Below are 19050 nucleotides of genomic sequence, written 5' to 3' on the forward strand. Positions count from 1 at the left end.
CTAAATAATCACAACCACTATTGCTGTGCATGTTATTGTATGCTACATACTCCCTGTAACCAAAGGTTTTTCTTTCCAATAGACTCCCATATTATTTCTATCGCTCCACACCCTTATAGAACGATCTGTTCGTACTGTCAACGACCTATCACCATAATACGACCCCTACACACCTGCTCCACCTGTACTAGGAATATCGCTCAAATATTCCGAGAGACTCACCCCACCTTTCTCTCAATAAATGAAGAGAATCCCCCAACCTCCCAACCTTGAAGAATTGAAGAGTTAATATGCTATCGGATACATCTTCCGACACCCTGAACTGTACTGTGCACGAAGAATTCGATGGATATTACTCTCTGGAAAAAGGCCTTTATTACTGCCCTATATGTAAAATACACGCGGATCATGAATTAGTCCACATAAATTATCACAGCATATCAGAAAATTTTCCTCATATTAGTCCTTCTAAATGCTGTTTATGTAATCGTAAAGTGTCTCTCATAACTCCCATAATTGATTGCAGGCCGTGCTTCCTAAATTATCTGGAAGAAGAACGAAAAAGAGAATTTGCTAGAGCAAGGCAACATGAATAACGCAAGCAATCCCTGTTGCAATCACCCAATCCATGAATTATTGTCCCACTTCCCCAACATGCATGAGGCAAAATGCAGAAAAGTAATTTTTTACAAAAGATATACCGGGAAAACTCGCACTCCTAGCCGCATGTGTTGCGCATGTTATAAACTTCGACAATTAAGAGTCAAGCCTGATTTAATTGTTTGCCACTGGGTAACTTCGGGAGATATAAATCTTGCTAAGTGTAATTACTGTCAATCCACCCTGGAAACTGTTCGTCCCATCCTTCAATGCCAGGAATGCGTATATTCCTATTTTGAAAGAGCAATATTTGAAAAAAATCAGGGAAGGGACATAAGTAACCTAACTGCTTTTGCTTTTTGCAGGACTCACAGACAAGGCATATACGCATAAAATGTGCCCGCTTTCCAAATTTAAGCGACCTGCTCACCCACTACTAGACTACTCCCTCTTCAACAGCCTTAACGTAAAATGCGTGGTTATAATGACACATGATGTCCTAACCGCTAACAGTCCTCATATTATATGCACGGATTGCTACAATCCTGCAACTTATAACAGGGTCTTGACGCAATACTCACACACATTCCAATATGGCAGTGTGCCAACGAATCAGTGTGCTAATTGCGGTAGTAATTGTCATGAAAAACGACCCCTTCTCGAATGCACTAAATGTTTTAAAGCCTATAGTCAATTTGTAGACATTATCGTTAAAAAGGGAGAAGAAAGAACTTACAGGCAAACTATAGGCCTGTCTGTAAATTCAATCACACTGAAGATAGATTATGGAGTGGCTGAAATAACGGTTGATCCTAATGATCCAGAAATTCTAGAGGAAAGATTATTAAATTAAACAATAAAAGAAAATGGATCATCTCAATCCTTGTTTCACTAATAAACTTAAATATTTTATCTATTACGAACTATACGTATATATATATATATATATCCATAATAAATATGTTAACAAACTGCATTTATAAGAAAAAAAAAACAAAACAAAAACAAAAACAAAAATAAAATATATATATATAAAAAATATATATATAAAAAAAATATATATATTTTTATGTATACGTATAACATAAAATTTCTTATATATATATATATTCTAAAATATATATATATATATATATATATAATTATATATTCATATATAATTATCCTTTAATCGATTTACTATTAATAACCAGTAATAATAATCACTCATATTTACCATATAAATATATATATACATACATATAATAATAACAATAAAAAAAAAAAAAAAAAAAAAGGGGGAAAAGAAAATGCTTCAAAAATATTTCACAGGAAATAATAATCATAAAGAACAATAAAAAAAAAAAACACATAGTGTAATGATAATAATATACATACAAATTTAGTCAGATTACCTCTCTATATGTATATATATATATAGATACATATACCCATGTTATATTATAATCACATTGAGCGACGCTATAAAGATACCTCTTGTGTATTCGAATACTTTCATAAGTAATTATAATTTAAATACACCTAAGATTCAATATATAATTATGAATCAATTCTGCGACAATTATTCGTAATCAAACTTTCACGAACATTGTACCATCAATCATGTAACCACAAAATGTAATATAGACATCTACACGTACATCAAAATTGTAATCATTTCAGACCATCATGACGCCCCTAATCCTAGTAATCTTCTTAAGTAAAACTGCCGCCTTAATCGGATTTGATTGCGGAGGACAACACCTCAACGTAACAGCCGTCTCTCTCCTTGATGTTGGCGAATGCGATCTGAACATACAACAACCCAACACCACAGATGTTCATATTCAGCTACTACAACTATCCGACTACAGTTATACAGAAGTCATACAGTGCAAGGTTGAAATATCCCGAAACATATATCATTGTGGCATGCATTCACATATATCTGCTGTTCACAATGGAAGAGCCGATTATGTGCATGAGACTGGATACACTCAGTGCCTAAGGATGTTCCAAGACGGAACTATTTCTTTGGGAGACAACACCCTTGTCGCGGGCATAAAAGCAAATCAGACGACCTACCGAAGTATTACCTTGGTGGGCCGCGTACAAGTTGACGGATACTGCAAGGGATCCCAGTACAACGATCCATATGGAACATGGGACGACGTAGTCGTCCAAGCTGCTGTGAAAATATCACTAAAATCTTCCTACGTTCCCGTACAATTGAATACGGGAAGAATTAAATTAAAATCTGGAACAGTGTGTAAACTCGTTGACAGCTACTGTTTAGACGCTGACGACGGATACACCTACTGGAAACCTATGCCTACGGATACTTGTAATTTTCAACAATATGATGTCCTCTACGAAGGACCTGCAAACAAAATTTCTGAAGACATCTCCAAGACAGATACCCCAATCATCTATAGTCTTGTGACTCAGGAAATCACTTTCGCCCTTATGAAAACCAAGGAAATACCTCTATGTGGTTATACTCTCCTGTGCACGGAACACCCAAAATTATTCATTCTTGAAGCTAAACCTGGCAATACATTCGCTAGTCGGAAAACTATTCCTGTCAATAATCTTGACATCTTTACATACATGAACTCCAAGTTCGTGTATATAGAAAAACATGTCAAACAACAGATGACGTCTCTCTATAACAATGTAATTTCGCAAAAATGCGAGTTAGAAAGACAGGTAATTACTAATGCCTTATCTTTTGCTACACTCCAACCAGACGAATTTGCCTATCAGCTCATGAAAGGGCCAGGATACATGGCCGTTACAACAGGAGAAGCAGTACAAATAATTAAATGTATCCCTGTTGAAGTGATGGTAAGAAAAACTGGAGAGTGTTATACCGAACTTCCCATTTCTGTACGAAATCATTCCTTCTTCCTTACACCAAAGTCAAGAATTATCACCAAAATTGGCAACGAACGAGAATGCAGTTTAGAACTTCCTACTTTGTATCGAATCGAAGATACATGGGTGCAACTTACACCTAACATTCAAGTTAGACAACTGCCACCTCAACAGCTAAAACCCATGACTGCCTTAACCTGGAGATATCTCACACCGGGACCTTTGGCCGTAAGCGGAATATATTCTGATACAGATCTGGAGAAATTACGAAATCACATAATGTTCCCAGCCGAAAAGCCAGCTTTACTCAATGCCGTTGCTAGAGGACTAACTGGCCATTCCATGAACACTGAAGGAATCTCAGTGTACAACTTGCTGGATGAAAATTCTTTAAATAAAATTGTCGAAAGCACAGCCTCGCGAATCTGGAAGGGATTCATAAATTTTGGATCAGCAACCGCAGGACTCGTCGGAATCTTCATGATTATTCGCCTAGTAAAATTAGTCATTGACACAGTCATTCATGGATACGCTCTTCACACTGTGTATGGTTGCAGCCTTCATCTACTCGGAGCTTTATGGAGCTCCCTCGCGAATTTACTGCTCCATTTGGCACGGGAATCTTCTAGAAAATCTGGAGATGATAACCGAGACAATCAATCACCTGGCGGAGGAACAACCATGCAAACCTCCAACATCGATCCCACTGCACCTGCGGAAGTAATTACTCAACAACCTCCACCAGCCAAACCTCCAAGGACAATGAAACCTTGCCACGAAGAAATCACCAAAAACGTAAATATACCTATATCATATACAAACCTAAGAGACCGCTTAAACACCCTAGATGAAAATATTTAATCTCCCTAGACCAAAATCCTCCGAAAACAATCGGATTTTGTTCTTATTAGGGGGGAGGTGTTACGTCCCGCAACGAAAAATTTAAAATCTTATTTATAAAAATATAATCCCTACCTATTCTCTCATCCTATATAATCTTTGCGCGATACTATATATAATTACTATATATTTGCGTCATAATATTATATATAATCAATATATATATACATCAATTCAATAATAATCAGTTCTCATGTAGTCAAAATACTAGTAACCACCAGTACTAACCGAAAGCTGGACTTATACACATCTATCAATCAAGAAAAAGTAATAGGCTCTTTGAAACAGTCATTTATAATAATCGTAAAAGAATTTCAATACATATATAATTATTATTTATGTAATTTTAATAAAGCTGCAAAAGCCTCATACAATCACCTTAAAATCGCTTATGAAATTTCATAAATCAATAGCAAAATACTATATATATATATATATATATTTATATATATATTCGCCATAATCTCATATTAATACAATACATTGATTGATGTGGTATATAGCCAGAAAGATATTACAATGAATTAGCAGTACTGGTACTGGTCGTGTATAATGATATTAATCTTAATAACTAGCCTTACTAAGAAAAGAAATTTATTCGAAATTTTATTATCAAGAAAAACTCTTAGCAAATCATTTGCAACAAGACTTCGTATAAATTGGTATACGAACAAATCCGTCGGTAACTGGTCTTATAGCCTCTTGTGCGTTCCTTTACATTCTTCTGGTAAATTTGGCATGGAAAAATTTCCATAGCCATAAATCCCGAAACCTGAAAATAATATAATTAATTAGTATTTAGACAAATAAAGACATAAATCAATAAACAATGAAAAACACATATATATATATATAAAAGTTTAATTATTATCAAATAATAAATATATTTACTTTGATTATTTAATTATAAAATTAAAATGTAAAAACAGATGACCAGTAATGACTAAATAATAATCCCTTGTAAAATAACAAGCTTCTTTTAAAAAGAAAATGATTTAAATAATTCTTAACGAATAAAATATAATTTGTTTCGAAGAATAGTATAAAGAATTTCGTATCTTATATAATCTTTACTTGTAATTATATATAATCACTATAAATCCACTTTATATTATATGTAACCAATATATATAGATATTCACTCAATATCCATATTATTCAGTTATCACATATAACCAAAAAAGGATATCCCTATGCGTGTATATGCGCTTACTACAAAGGAAAAGGCATAAATCAAAATATTTTATCAAACGATACTCACCTAAATTCTATTAATAAATAATTTTGAGCCCATGCGTATCTTTTTAATAAACAGTATGTTCGGTTGTCATAAAAGAGATGCAGCGATTATAAATTTTGAAACCTGAAAATCAAATAATTAATTAATATTTTGTAATAAATATCTACAGTAAAAATGTTAACAAATGCTCCGAAAGTGAGCCACATAAAATATTAATACGAAAATTTACAAAGAATCATCAATAACAAAAGGAAAGTTATAAAGTTAATATTCTACGTACATATAAGAATATAAAACAATAAATAAATGTACCAAGTCAAACAAAAATTAATACCCATGAATAATAATTGTTACTAAAACAATACGCTTTAAAAATCAGTAATTATAATCCGTAATAAAATAATTAACAATATATATATATATTTTTTATATTCAAGAGAAACAAAATTAATAAATTTTCCTTGAATAAATATTTTTCTAAGCGTTATAATAAATCTTTATTGTACATTAATACCATTGGCCAAATATGTCTGTATAAAACTCTAATTATTATTGAATAACATTTAACTTTGACTATTTAATTACAAAATGTAAATGGCTAATAACTAAATAATAATCTTTTATAAAGTAACGAGCTTCTCTTAGAAATTAATGATCTAAACATTTCTTAATAAAGTATAATTAATAAAATACATATATAAAATATAATTGATGAATAAAATATAATTAATCAAGCAAGAATTTCCTTTAAAAATCCTAGATTATTTTAATTTTTGGTCCTCATTGAGTTCCCGTAAATATATATATATGTTCACTATCAGGAAGTAATTTTCCTCAGAGTCTTGATACCTGAAAAATATAATAAATGTATAAGAAAATCTACTATAGAAATTATTAAATAAACCATCCAAAATATAATACATACTTACACACTTTTTATGATCCTATATATATAATATTTATCCTCTTCCTAATAATGTAAGACAACTTCTTATAAATAAGTAGCAAGAATTCCAAGTCCCAGCAACTGAAAATAATAATCAAATAATATTTGGCCATATGAAAAATTAACTTAACAAAAATGTACTAAAAAATCAATCTATACAAAAATCTATTATCATTATAAAAGTTTGATTGATCAAAATTACTATATTAAAAAGGTTTAATATTTTATAAATGTATATAATTATATAGGAATAAAAGAAATCAAATAGTAAAAGAAGTATAATAAATCAAATATTAATATATTAAATTTCAACAATAAATATATTAAATTAAATAATAACTACTAAACAATAACTAAATAATAAAGAAATGTCAAGAAATTATTATGAATAAAATTTTATACGTAACTCTTTGCTGCATGCAGAATAATAAGTCACCCTATAAACATAGCCTCCACTTGGTTGTCCACCGGGTGTCCCAATATTTTCATCACCTAACGAAAACGCTATACGGAAAAATAAAAATATATTTATTAATAAAATTCCTTAGAAATATATTTCAATAACAAACTACAAATATGCCTCCTCAAATATATAATCAACAGACTACATCTATCGAAATTTATACACGAGACCTCAATAGGTAGTAGTACGTGAAAGTGAGAGAGACCGCACTATCGGGTGACTCGCGCGAGTGAGAGAGACAGCGCTATACGTAATACCATATGTAAAAATTAATAAGAATTAAACCGCGAAACAAGCTCGGACAGACTTGTCACCCTCATTATTAGTATAAATACATATGTAGTTATTAATAAAAATTTAAAAGATAATGCATTAAAATACTAAATATTAAATACATATAAAATACATAATATTATACATGAATACATATATTATATATATGTATATATAATATATATTTTATAAATATATGATATAATTAAATAAAACCTTTAATTCATTAATTAACTTATCAAAATAATAAACTTACCAAATAAACTTCCGAAATAATTCGCACAGATTCCTCAAAATCCTTTCAATGCTGCATATTCTTATATGGTTTAAGCCTGTCTGTTGTCCGTGAATAATCCATTGGTCCATATCCCTTCCAACATATATATATATTATATATGCAACCTAGACAAATAAGAAAAATTCAAATAATAACACGTTTAAACTCTAAGCATAAGAACATAATAATTAATACATTATAAAAATCTCTTTTCATATACGTATATTCTATATAGTTATTCAAATAAAACTTCAATACATAATAATAAATTATATAAAATCTAATTTCTTATCCACCCATTATTGCCAAATAATACATATATTTTTCATTTTGATTATTAATTGCAAAATTTTATATACAATTAAAATATAATGAGTAAGCAATGATAACTAAATAATAAACCATTTTCATTATGTGAAAGCTCAACATTATTTAATATAAATATATTTAATAAATGACCGAAAGTTGTCAAGTCAAGCACATTCAAAATAATATTAAAATATTTCAAAATATCCAAAACTTATCCGCAATTAGAGGTGCATAGAGTTAATAAGTCATGGCCAGACGATCATAGTGAGTATTTTAATCCGCTCCGACAATAGTCTAATAAACGTTCTATATTGTCGATTAAAATACAGCCAAGCTATAAATGATATGCACCCTCGAATATCTTCTGTATAGAATGTCGTTTTACAAAATATCTGAAAAATATAATAACTATATAAGACAAATATATTAAATTATTTAAATTATTAATAATTATAAATAATAAAGATTCTGATTTAATAAAACCAATAATGCAAAATAAAGCTCATAACTCTTTACTGTGTGCAGAATTATAAATCTATATAACTATTAAATAAAATTTGTTATAACAAAAATTTACACATATATAACATACATGAAATATAAAGTTTAAATAATAATAATACAAGGTAATAAATATACATATTAATAATAATAATGAATGTATGGTCTTGTAAAATTCATTATGCATGATTTTATTATTGAGACGAATAATAAGTCTCCTTATAAGAGCACAAGGCTAAGTCCAGCGTACCGCGTTATCTCCCCTATTACTTTGTTATCTCCCCTAATGTTTTCGACGTCCGTGCCGAGTCTTAATGCGAAAGGGACTCGCGAATATATAATGTATGAATATTATAAGGAGCGCTTTCTTATTGCAAGAGTAATAAGTTATTACGAAATTATAAATTATAAAAGAATATATATATATTATATAATAAATTAATCCATATCATTAACTAACAAGATCCAACAGTAATGCAATTTTTTAGCAAACTTTCAAACCTTCAAAAGGGAAATAACAATATGTATAATACATATTTAATTAATAAAATAATGAAGATAAAATTTTTAACAATTACATTTATTAACTTTTACAAACAATATATATAAGTATATATATATATATATATATATATATATATTCTATACAATTAACAAGTAAAGAATATATGAATAAATTATAACGAACGAAATTATTAAATCGATTTATAAAGCGTTATAAATTCACTCACCAAAAGATAAGCGACCCTCCGAGCTTCATCCGGTGCAGCTGCACATGAGCTCACTCAGCGATAAGATAAGGCCTGGCGCGACTGCCTGGCGCGACTGCCTGGCACGGCGAACACCTGCATCCGGTGATAAAAAAGCTCGCCACATCCTTTGTTCCAAGAGCTGAATAATAAAAAGAATAATTAATACACTTTTATATTATAATGTAACACAATTATTATTAACAATTATCTAGACCATGCACCTATATGCACATACATATATATATATATCATATAATTATTATATAGCAAATTGTAATTATAATGGTTTATAACACCAGAATTTGTTTATAACATTGTTAACTAGAACTATATAATTAATATAAAGAAAGTTAAAAATCAATTCTAAACGGAACATGCTAGAACGATCATTCACACTTCTATTGAAAGAGGTTGAGATTCTATATTAAAAAATATATGCATGCAAATTATTAAAATTCTGGTGACTAAAAACCTATTGTAAAAGCCTTACCTTTTGTAAAATGAATTAACGAGCTCGATGCATGGACAATACTGACAGCTCCGTCGTCCCCACTATCCCCACGCAAGAGCGCGGCCACTACGTCATAGCGCGCTCGAAGAAGAAGGACAGCTATAGCGGCAAGCGGCGGTCGAGCCGCCTACGCCCGGGAGCGCCGCATTCTCCTACCACTGCGGATAGCCGGCACGGAGTAGGGACCAGAGGGTACCTCAGGGAGCGCAGCTCAGTCTTCCGCGCATTTGACCCGACGCTCTTGAGACAACATCACCTGGCATTTGACCTGGAGCTCTCGAGAAGAAACCAACTAAAGCGATCACGAGCGTATTACAGAACATTTTCGAGTCGAAAAAAGAACTTAGTCGCAGGATATTTTTCCGGACTAAGAACTTAGTCTAGAGAGCAGTCGAATATTATAGTATACTTTAAGAAAATAAAGTGTCTTTAAACCATCACTTGGGTCTTCTGCCAATCATTTGTCACCGGTTCCTCCGACTCTCCTACAGGGACATCGCCGAGGCAGACCGTCCTCCACGGAGATTCATCGCATATCCTGACAGCAGTACTTTTGGGTAAGTACTCGTTTCAATTATTCAATATTTTCCTTTTTCATCTCTCGTGATCTGCAACCATCAACCGAATATTATTATTATTTTTGCATGACATATTGAAGAATTTTATTATACATAATAGTCAACAACTTACCTTCATACAATTCCAACGTCTTCTCCTTCCGATAACACGAGTACGTTGATTGCCTTTGAACGTTAAACGCTCAGTCTGTCTTTGGTTTTATCCACAAGAGTGAATCGTCGCCTTCGACTTGTCAATCGATGTGCATTGGGTAGCCTATCCTACTCCTCTGCCGTTTCCGCGAAGAATTTTCTTTAGAGGAATTTTCTTTACGGACTCTGTGCCGCTGTGACGTGACGTCTTGCACATCGAAACTTGTCGTAGAGCACGGGACGCGCTCTTTAAGGACCGACTGACACATAGTATGATAACTCTGGTTTAGTATAATATATTAGAGGAATTATTTTATAATAATAAAACTAAACCAGCAGGTACGGTATCCATCTTATATTTAAATATTCCTACACACCCTTCCTTACCACGTCACTGCATGTGAGGTAACTATCTAATAATTTTTTCTTATAATAAATGAGGAGTCGCGATTTCAGAATCTGTCCTGTCTCTTTCTTTAAACCGGTCACGAAACTTTAGATTTACGCGGTACATTCTTTTTTGACAGGTGACCCCTCGAAATTTCCATCGTAAGTATTAGATGCCGCGAAATAATTTCAAATTATCCTTTCAATAAAACAAATTTTAAAACTTAAATTATTTCGATAATAGATGGTTAGCGCCCGACGACCAGACCCAATAACTCGCCGCGAATTCCCTCTGCAAAACGCAGGCGTAACTCGCAGAGAACTAATCAGACAGCGGTTATTACGAGATCGCCCCTCTATCGCACGGCAATTATTTGTAGATAGGGATAATATCCCTTCTAGTATTTTACGCGCCGCCAACGATCGCGAAGATACTTTCTTTGATTTGTCCTTCGCTCCTTTGCCTCCTGAATTAAACCCCGAAACCAACAACGGTAACCCCTCAGCGATACCAGCAGGCGAAGAATCGAGTGAAGAAGAGGACCTTCCGCTGACAGACGAGGACTCTGATCACCTTAGCGATTGCCCAACAGTCGTGTACGATTTGGATAACCCAACGGTCAGAATTCCCCCAGCACTTCTCCTAGCTTTCGAGAGAAACGGAGAAATAAGAAGAACTCGAGACCAACAAGTCCAGACTGTGCCATCGCCAAGCCCTCCACAAACCCCTGATTCATTTTCAGGTTATTCTACCCCGAATTACTCTCCGGTCGCTCTTGGGGAGATAGACCCAGAACCGATAGACATCTCTCCAGCCGAAGAGAGCTTCGCGGATTTTGAAACTAACCAAATTTTAGATTACCTAGATAGTGAGGAGTTCTTGGGAACGGTAGACGACATATATCATACATAGTTTAATTTCGCTAAAATTACTTTATAACCTAATGTAAAAGAACGAGGAAGGATAAAATAAATAAAAGGAAAAAATAGAAATTTATAACATAACAAATCTGCATATTTATTTGTCAACCTTAAAATACCTCCGAAAAGAAGCGTCCTATAGATCCTAATCTCTCGGCGTCCCAGGGTATAGCCGGCTTAGCAGGTTGCCCTGAAAAAGAAATAGAGAGATATAACATTGTTCGTCCCTGCACGGTGCGCCCTGCAGAATCGTTGAATAAACGATCGAATAGGACGTAACACTGTACTGAATGAAGCTCGGAGGATCGCTTATCTCTTGGTGAATAATTTTATTCTTATTATTTTATAGGACGATTTAATAATTTTGCTTGCAACAATTCATGTAGCTCTGCTACTTATTATGTAGGATATATACATATATATATATATTGGTTGTAAGATTTTATAGTTATAGTTTTTTATTGTCTTGTCAAAATTTATTTTATAATAATTTAGTGTGTATTAATATTTTCATGTCAAAAAAAATAAGAGTTTATTTGAACCTTATTACTTCTTAATTTTTTATTAAACATCCAGGCTCATTTGGCGTATGATTATATATATATATATATATTCTTTTAACAATTTTATAATCTTATGAATATTGCGCTCGCAATAAAAAGTGCTTCTTATAATATTCGATTATTCTCGAGTCCTCTTTGTCTCTAGACTCGGGCGCGTATGTTGAGACATAGTGGAAGATAAGATTATTGGCACGCGCCAACCGATAACGCACTGCGTTCGGCTTAGCCTTAGCCTTTGGCACATATAAGAAGATTTATAATTTAGCTCGATTATTCGTACGTACTAAACCATGTTTTACTAAATTTTATAAGATTGTACATTTGTTGGATTTCAATTTTATGTTCTAATCCTTTTAATTTATTTTGACATATCTTTTACGTCGTTAAATTTATGTTTTATTGTCGGTTATATTGTTCTTATAATTCGCCTTTTAAATTTCGTATGTATATGTGTAACGTATTCTCCTACGATTTACAACTTAATAACTTAGTAAAACATATTACAATATATATTTATTAATAACCATGCGTGTTAATGGTCAAAGCAAAAGGTCGGTCCGAAATTTATTTCACGCCTTGATTTTAAAAGAATATTATTTCTAAGTCTCCTTGGTCTGAAGTCTAATGCATGAACGCCGTAAGTATCAAGGGAGATAAGATACATTGACGCGTGTCAGTAGATAACGCACCGCACATCCTTAGCCTTGACCGCCTGACCGACTTATTAATTCACGCATATAAAATCATATTTTATTCGCATTTACCTATAGTTTTAGGTTTGTCGTTAATAAAGAAAGAAAATTATTGTATTTAGGTAGCTAGAGTACATATGCTTGTATGAATAATTAAAGCACTTAAGCTAACGGATATTCCTTGGATAATATATATATATATATATATATATTCTTAAAGTATATAAGAATATATTTCATGTTTTTTATGACTACAAATTTTGTGTGTCCAATTCACCTTGTTATTTTTATTAATAATTATATATATATATATTAATAACAAGGGTGATAAGTTGGTCTGAGCTTGTTTCGCGATTTAATTCTCATTAATTCTTGCATACGGGATTACGTATAGCGCTGTCTCTCTCGCTCGCGCGGGCCGCCCGATAGTTCGGTCTCTCTCACTTTCACGTACTACCTATTGAGGTCTCACGTATAAGTCTCGATCGGTTTAACCATTCGATTATGCTTTATTATATGTTAGAGAAGGCTTAGTAAGTATTGTTGGCGTTATTATTTACTATTAATCGATTTATTAAAATATGATTTTCCTTTATGTAGATTTTTATATATGTATATATATATATACATATAATTGGAAAGGCACAAGCCTATGGGTTTTCCGTAGATAATGGGTGTACGAAGTGAGCCTCTTTTAATTATTCAATAGGGCTGCCACGCAAAACATCTAAACGGTAAGTATATTTGTTTATATATATATATATGAATTTTTATATTTGTAATTGAGTAATGTATTTTGAATATGAATTCACGTGTAGGTTATTGTTGAAATGTATTTCTAAGGAAATTTTACTAATAAATATATTTTATTTTTCTGTATAGCGTGTTCGTTAGGTGATGAAAATACTGAGACACCCGGTGGACAACCGAGTGAGGCTATGTTTATAGGGTGACTTATTATTCTGCATGCAGAAAGAGTTATGTATAAAAATTTTATTCTTACTGAATTTTTCCTTTTGTAGTTATTATTTAATTTAATATATTTGTTGTTAAAATTGAGTGTATTAATATTTGATTTATCATACTTATTTTACTATTTGATTTTCTTCATTACTATAGGATTATACACATCTGTAAAATATTATACCTTTTTAATTACATTAATACATTAGTTTTGATTAACTAAAAATTTTTATAATGATAATAGATTTTGTATGGATTAATGTTTTTATGTATTTTATGTCAAGTTAATTTTTCATACGGCCAAATATTATTGGATTGTTATTTTCAGCTGCTAGGACTTGGAATTCTTGCTACTTATTTATGACGAACTGTCTTATATCGTTAGGAAGAGGATATATATATATATATATATATATTTATATAGGGTTATAAAAAGTGTGTAAGTATGAATTATATTTTAAATGGGTTACTCAATAATCTTTATAGTAACTCTTCTTATACTTTTATTATAATTTTCAGATATCAAGACTCTGAGAAAAATTACTTTCTAATAGTGAATATATATATATATAGTATTTTAAGCTTTGTGCCGACAAAGTGTCGATTTTTAATAGTTTAAAACGAGCAACAAATTCTTTGAGTTACTTTTCTCTTGTACAAATGAATTTCATCGTTTGCAGATACTTATGATATGTTGGTTTTAATTAGATAATGTAATTTTTACAAAATGTTTTTACACTGTTTTGGAGCACAAAATTAATTTTATAAATTTTCTTTTATTATTGATAATTTTTTATTAATCTTTTATATTAATATTCCTTCTGTTTAGACTTGCTTTCAGGATATTTGTTGGCATTTTTGCCAACAGGTTATGTCTCGATTCATCCAAATATTAATTTAATTATATTTCTCCCAGGTTTCAAAATTTGCAATAGCCGCATCCCACTTACGGCAGTCCAGTTACATCGTCCATCGAAGTGATCCGTATAGGGCGATAAGATCAATCGTTAAAAGATTTTAGGTAAGTATTATTTTATAATTAAAAGTGTTTTTACTTAGTCTTTAAATAAATTGTTTCTAACATTATTTTATAATTTCCAGGAGAAGGGTTATGTTTTATGAGGTGCTTGATTGGTCCATAAATATTTCTGTATATTATTGTAAAGGGAATTTTATGGGATTTTACAGTGTAGTAAGTATATGTACTTATATGAACGTATTTTCCGTTACGATATTTTTGCTCTAACAATATAAATTGCTTGAATTTAAAAATAGAATTTTAAATTGTCTTCTTTTTGACTAAAGGAATTAATTATTATAGTGTTTTATATAACAGTTATGTTCACTTTTCTGTAATTAATTTAAAATGTATAATTATTTTGCATGCATGATTACTGCAGGTGTAATATAGTATATTTTCCTAGATTTTTGGTTACATATATATATATTAATAGATATTTGAAATGATAAATTTTCTGCTAACTTTCATATAATGATTTATATGAATTTTGTCGCGAACGCTTTTAACACAGTTTGCATTATTCAAAATAATTTTAATAACACGATTTCAAATCTATTTCTTTCCTGAATAAAGTTGAAATATATTAATTTTATTCGATTAACATATTTCTGTAAATCCATCTATTCGGTTAGCACTGGTAGTTTACTTGGTTTTTAGTTATATAGGATAACTAGATAATATGAATATCGGCAAATTATATATAATATATATATAGTGATATGAATTTATAGTGAATATATGTAATATTTAAAAATTATATAAGATGATAAATTCTTGATGTTATACTACAAAGTAATATTTAAAATTTTTGTTGCGGGACGTAACACCTCCCCCCTAATAAGAACAAAATCCACTTGTTTTCGGAGGATTTTGTTCTAGGGAGATTAGATATCTTCATTTAAAGTGTTTAAGCGGTCTCTTAAGTTTGTATATGATGTAGGCATATTTACGTTTTTGGCGTTTTCCTCGTGGCAAGGTCTCATCGTCCTTGGAGGTTTGGCTGGAGGAAGTTGTTGAGTGACTACTTCCGGAGGCGCAGTGGGATCGATGTTGGAGGTTTGAAGGTTCGTTCCCCTGCCAGGTGATTGATCGTCTCGGTTATCATCTCCAGATTTCTTAGAAGATTCTCGTGCCAGATGGAGTAGCAAGTTTGCAAGAGAGCTCCACAGGGCTCCGATTAAATGAAGGCTGCAACCATATACAGTATGGAGAGCGTATCCATGGATGACGGTGTCGATAACAAGCTTGACTAAGCGGATGATCATGAAGATTCCGACAAGTCCTGCTGTGGCTGATCCAAAGTTTATGAATCCTTTCCAGATCCGTGAGGCTGTGCTTTCGACAATTTTATTTAGAGAATTTTCATCCAGCAAATTATATACTGAGATTCCTTCGGTGTTCATGGAGTGGCCAGTTAGTCCTCTAGCAACGGCATTGAGCAAAGCTGGCTTTTCGGCTGGGAACATAATATGATTTCTTAGCTTTTCTATGTCCTTTTCGGAGTAGATTCCACTGGTAGCTAAGGATCCCGGAGTGAGGTATCTCCAGGTTAGAGCAGCCATAGGTTTTAGCTGTTGAGGTGGTAGCTGTCTAACCTGAATACTAGGGGTGAGTTGGACCCATGTATCCTCGATTCTGTACAGCGTAGGAAGTTCTACACTGCATTCTCTTTCGTTACCGATTTTGGTGATGATTCTTGACTTGGGGGTAAGAAAGAGAGAATGATTGCGCACCGTGACAGGAAGTTCAGCATAACATTCCTCCGTTTTTCTGACCATTACTTCAACAGGGATACATTTGACTACTTGTACAGCTTCTCCTGTGGTAACAGCCATATATCCTGGTCCTTTCATTAATCGATAGGCAAATTCATCTGGTTGGAGTGTAGCGAAAGACAAGGCATTAGTAATTACTTGTCTTTCTAATTCGCATTTTTGCAAGATGACATTATTGTAAAGAGAAGTCATCTGTTGTTTGACGTGTTTTTCTATATACACGAACTTGGAGTTCATGTATGTAAAGATGTCAAGATTGTTGACTGGGATGATTCCTCGATTAGCGAAGGTATTTCCTGGTTTTGCTTCCAGGATAAATAATTTCGGATGCTCGGTGCGTAAGAGAGTGTATCCGCATAGAGGCAATTCTGTAGTTTTCATTAGAGCGAAGGTGATTTCTTGTGTTACTAGGCTGTAGATGACTGGAGCGTGGACATCAGAGTGATCTTCGGAAATTTTATTTGCAGGTCCTTCGTAAAGAACATCGTATTGTTGGAAATTACAAGTAGTAGTGGGTATTGGTTTCCAATAAGTATGCCCATCGTCAGCGTCTAGGCAAAAGCTGTCAATGAGATCACATATAGTTCCAGACTTTAGTTTGATCTTCCCAGTGTTTAACTGTATGGGAACATAGGAAGATCTTAATGATATTTTTACAGCTGCTTGGACGACTACATCGTCCCATGTTCCATATGGATCATTGTATTGTGCTCCTTTGCAATATCCATCGACTTGTATACGGCCTACAAGAGTGATACTCCGATAGGTCGTCTGATTTGCTTTTATGCCGGCGACAAGATTGTTGTCTCCGAGTTTGATGGTTCCGTCTTGAAACATTCTCAAACATTGGGTGTATCCAGTCTCGTGTACATAATCGGCTCTTCCATTGTGAACAGCAGAGATATGTGAATGCATGCCGCAATGGTATATATTCCTGGATATTTCCACTTTACATTGTATGACTTCCGTATAGCTGTAGTCGGACAATTGCAATAGTTGAATATGAACATCGGTGGTATTGGGTTTTCGTATGTTCAAGTCACATTCGCCAACATCAAGTAAAGAGACAGCGGTGATATTGAGGTGTTGTCCTCCGCAATCGAATCCGATAAGAGCAGCGGTTTCGCATAAGAAGGTTATTAGGACTAAAGGCGTCATGGTGGTCTGAAATAATGATGATTTCAGTATATGTGGTAGCAGTATATATATATATTATGTTATATGATTACTTGAATGATCAATACAATTTTATGGATATTTAATAGTGAATAATTGTCGCTTAGCATATTGTGATTATAGTATAATTGTATAGACATATATATATAAGTGTATATATTTCCATGCAAAAAAAAAAATTCTATATTTAAAAATTGAATACATAATAGGTATCTTTATAGCATTGTTTTTAATATATATATATATATATATATATATATATATATATATATTGTTCGTAATTATATGGTATTATGTTTTATGTATATCTATTTATTATAATTCCCCTTTTTTTGTTTCTTTTCCTTTATATATATATATTTGTTATTATTACTATGCACGTATATATATATATATGTGTGTAACTATAATTAATGGTTATAATTTGTGGATGCCTGTGCTAACTAGAGATACAATAAATGAGGCATCTGAATAAGTATGTACTGATTATATTACAATAATTTTTATATATTTTAGGTAGCAAAACAAGGACTGATATTTAAGAAGAAATTATTTCTTCCAAGACTTCCGGGTCATTTGGATCAATCCTTATTTCGGCCCGTCCATATTCTATTCTTAATGTGGAAGAGTCTACTGATATACCGACTAACTGTTTGTAAGTATTTTCTTCCTTTTTCTTTATAAATGAGGAAAATTGGTAATAAGCCTTAACACATTTCATACATTTGATAATTGGTCGGCTTTTATAACAATTTTGACCGCAAATACGACATTTTTGCAAGGGCACTGAGCCATATTGGAATGTATGAGAGTATCTTGTAAGAACTCTGTTATAAATTGTGGGGTTATAGCAATTTGTACAGATAAGGTAAGAGTTTGAGTCACTTAGAATATCGTGAGTTAATATAATGACACAGTTTACGCGAAAACTATTAAAAAATGAATCCTTTAAAAGCGGATGGATGGATGTTTTGGTTTTTAATGGCGGACACATTTTTTTCCCCCTCTTTTTTTTTTTTTTTTTTTTTTAAGCGTATACCCCTTGTTGGTGAGTCCTGCAAAAAGCAAAAGCAGTTAGATTATTTATGTTTCTTCCATGGTTCCTCTCATATATTGCCCTTTCAAAGTAGGAAAATATGCATTCAGAACATTGAAAGATAGAGCGAGTGGTATCTAGAGGAGCTAGACAATATTCACATTTAGAGAAATTTATT

General features: G+C 32.2%; 1 protein-coding gene across 1 annotated transcript; it reads right to left on the bottom strand.

The window, feature by feature from the left end:
* Positions 1-15769: 15769 nt before the first annotated feature.
* On the bottom strand, positions 15770-17818 carry LOC145964838 (uncharacterized). The gene has a single exon (XM_083088000.1). The coding sequence runs from the start codon at positions 17816-17818 to the stop codon at positions 15770-15772; it is 2049 nt and encodes a 682-aa protein (XP_082944126.1).
* Positions 17819-19050: the final 1232 nt, after the last annotated feature.

Source organism: Camponotus vicinus, unplaced genomic scaffold (assembly GCF_025532165.1).
Source record: "Camponotus vicinus isolate PSW18456_S1 unplaced genomic scaffold, iyCamVici1.0 SCAF_14, whole genome shotgun sequence".
Taxonomy (NCBI): Eukaryota; Metazoa; Arthropoda; class Insecta; order Hymenoptera; family Formicidae; genus Camponotus; species Camponotus vicinus.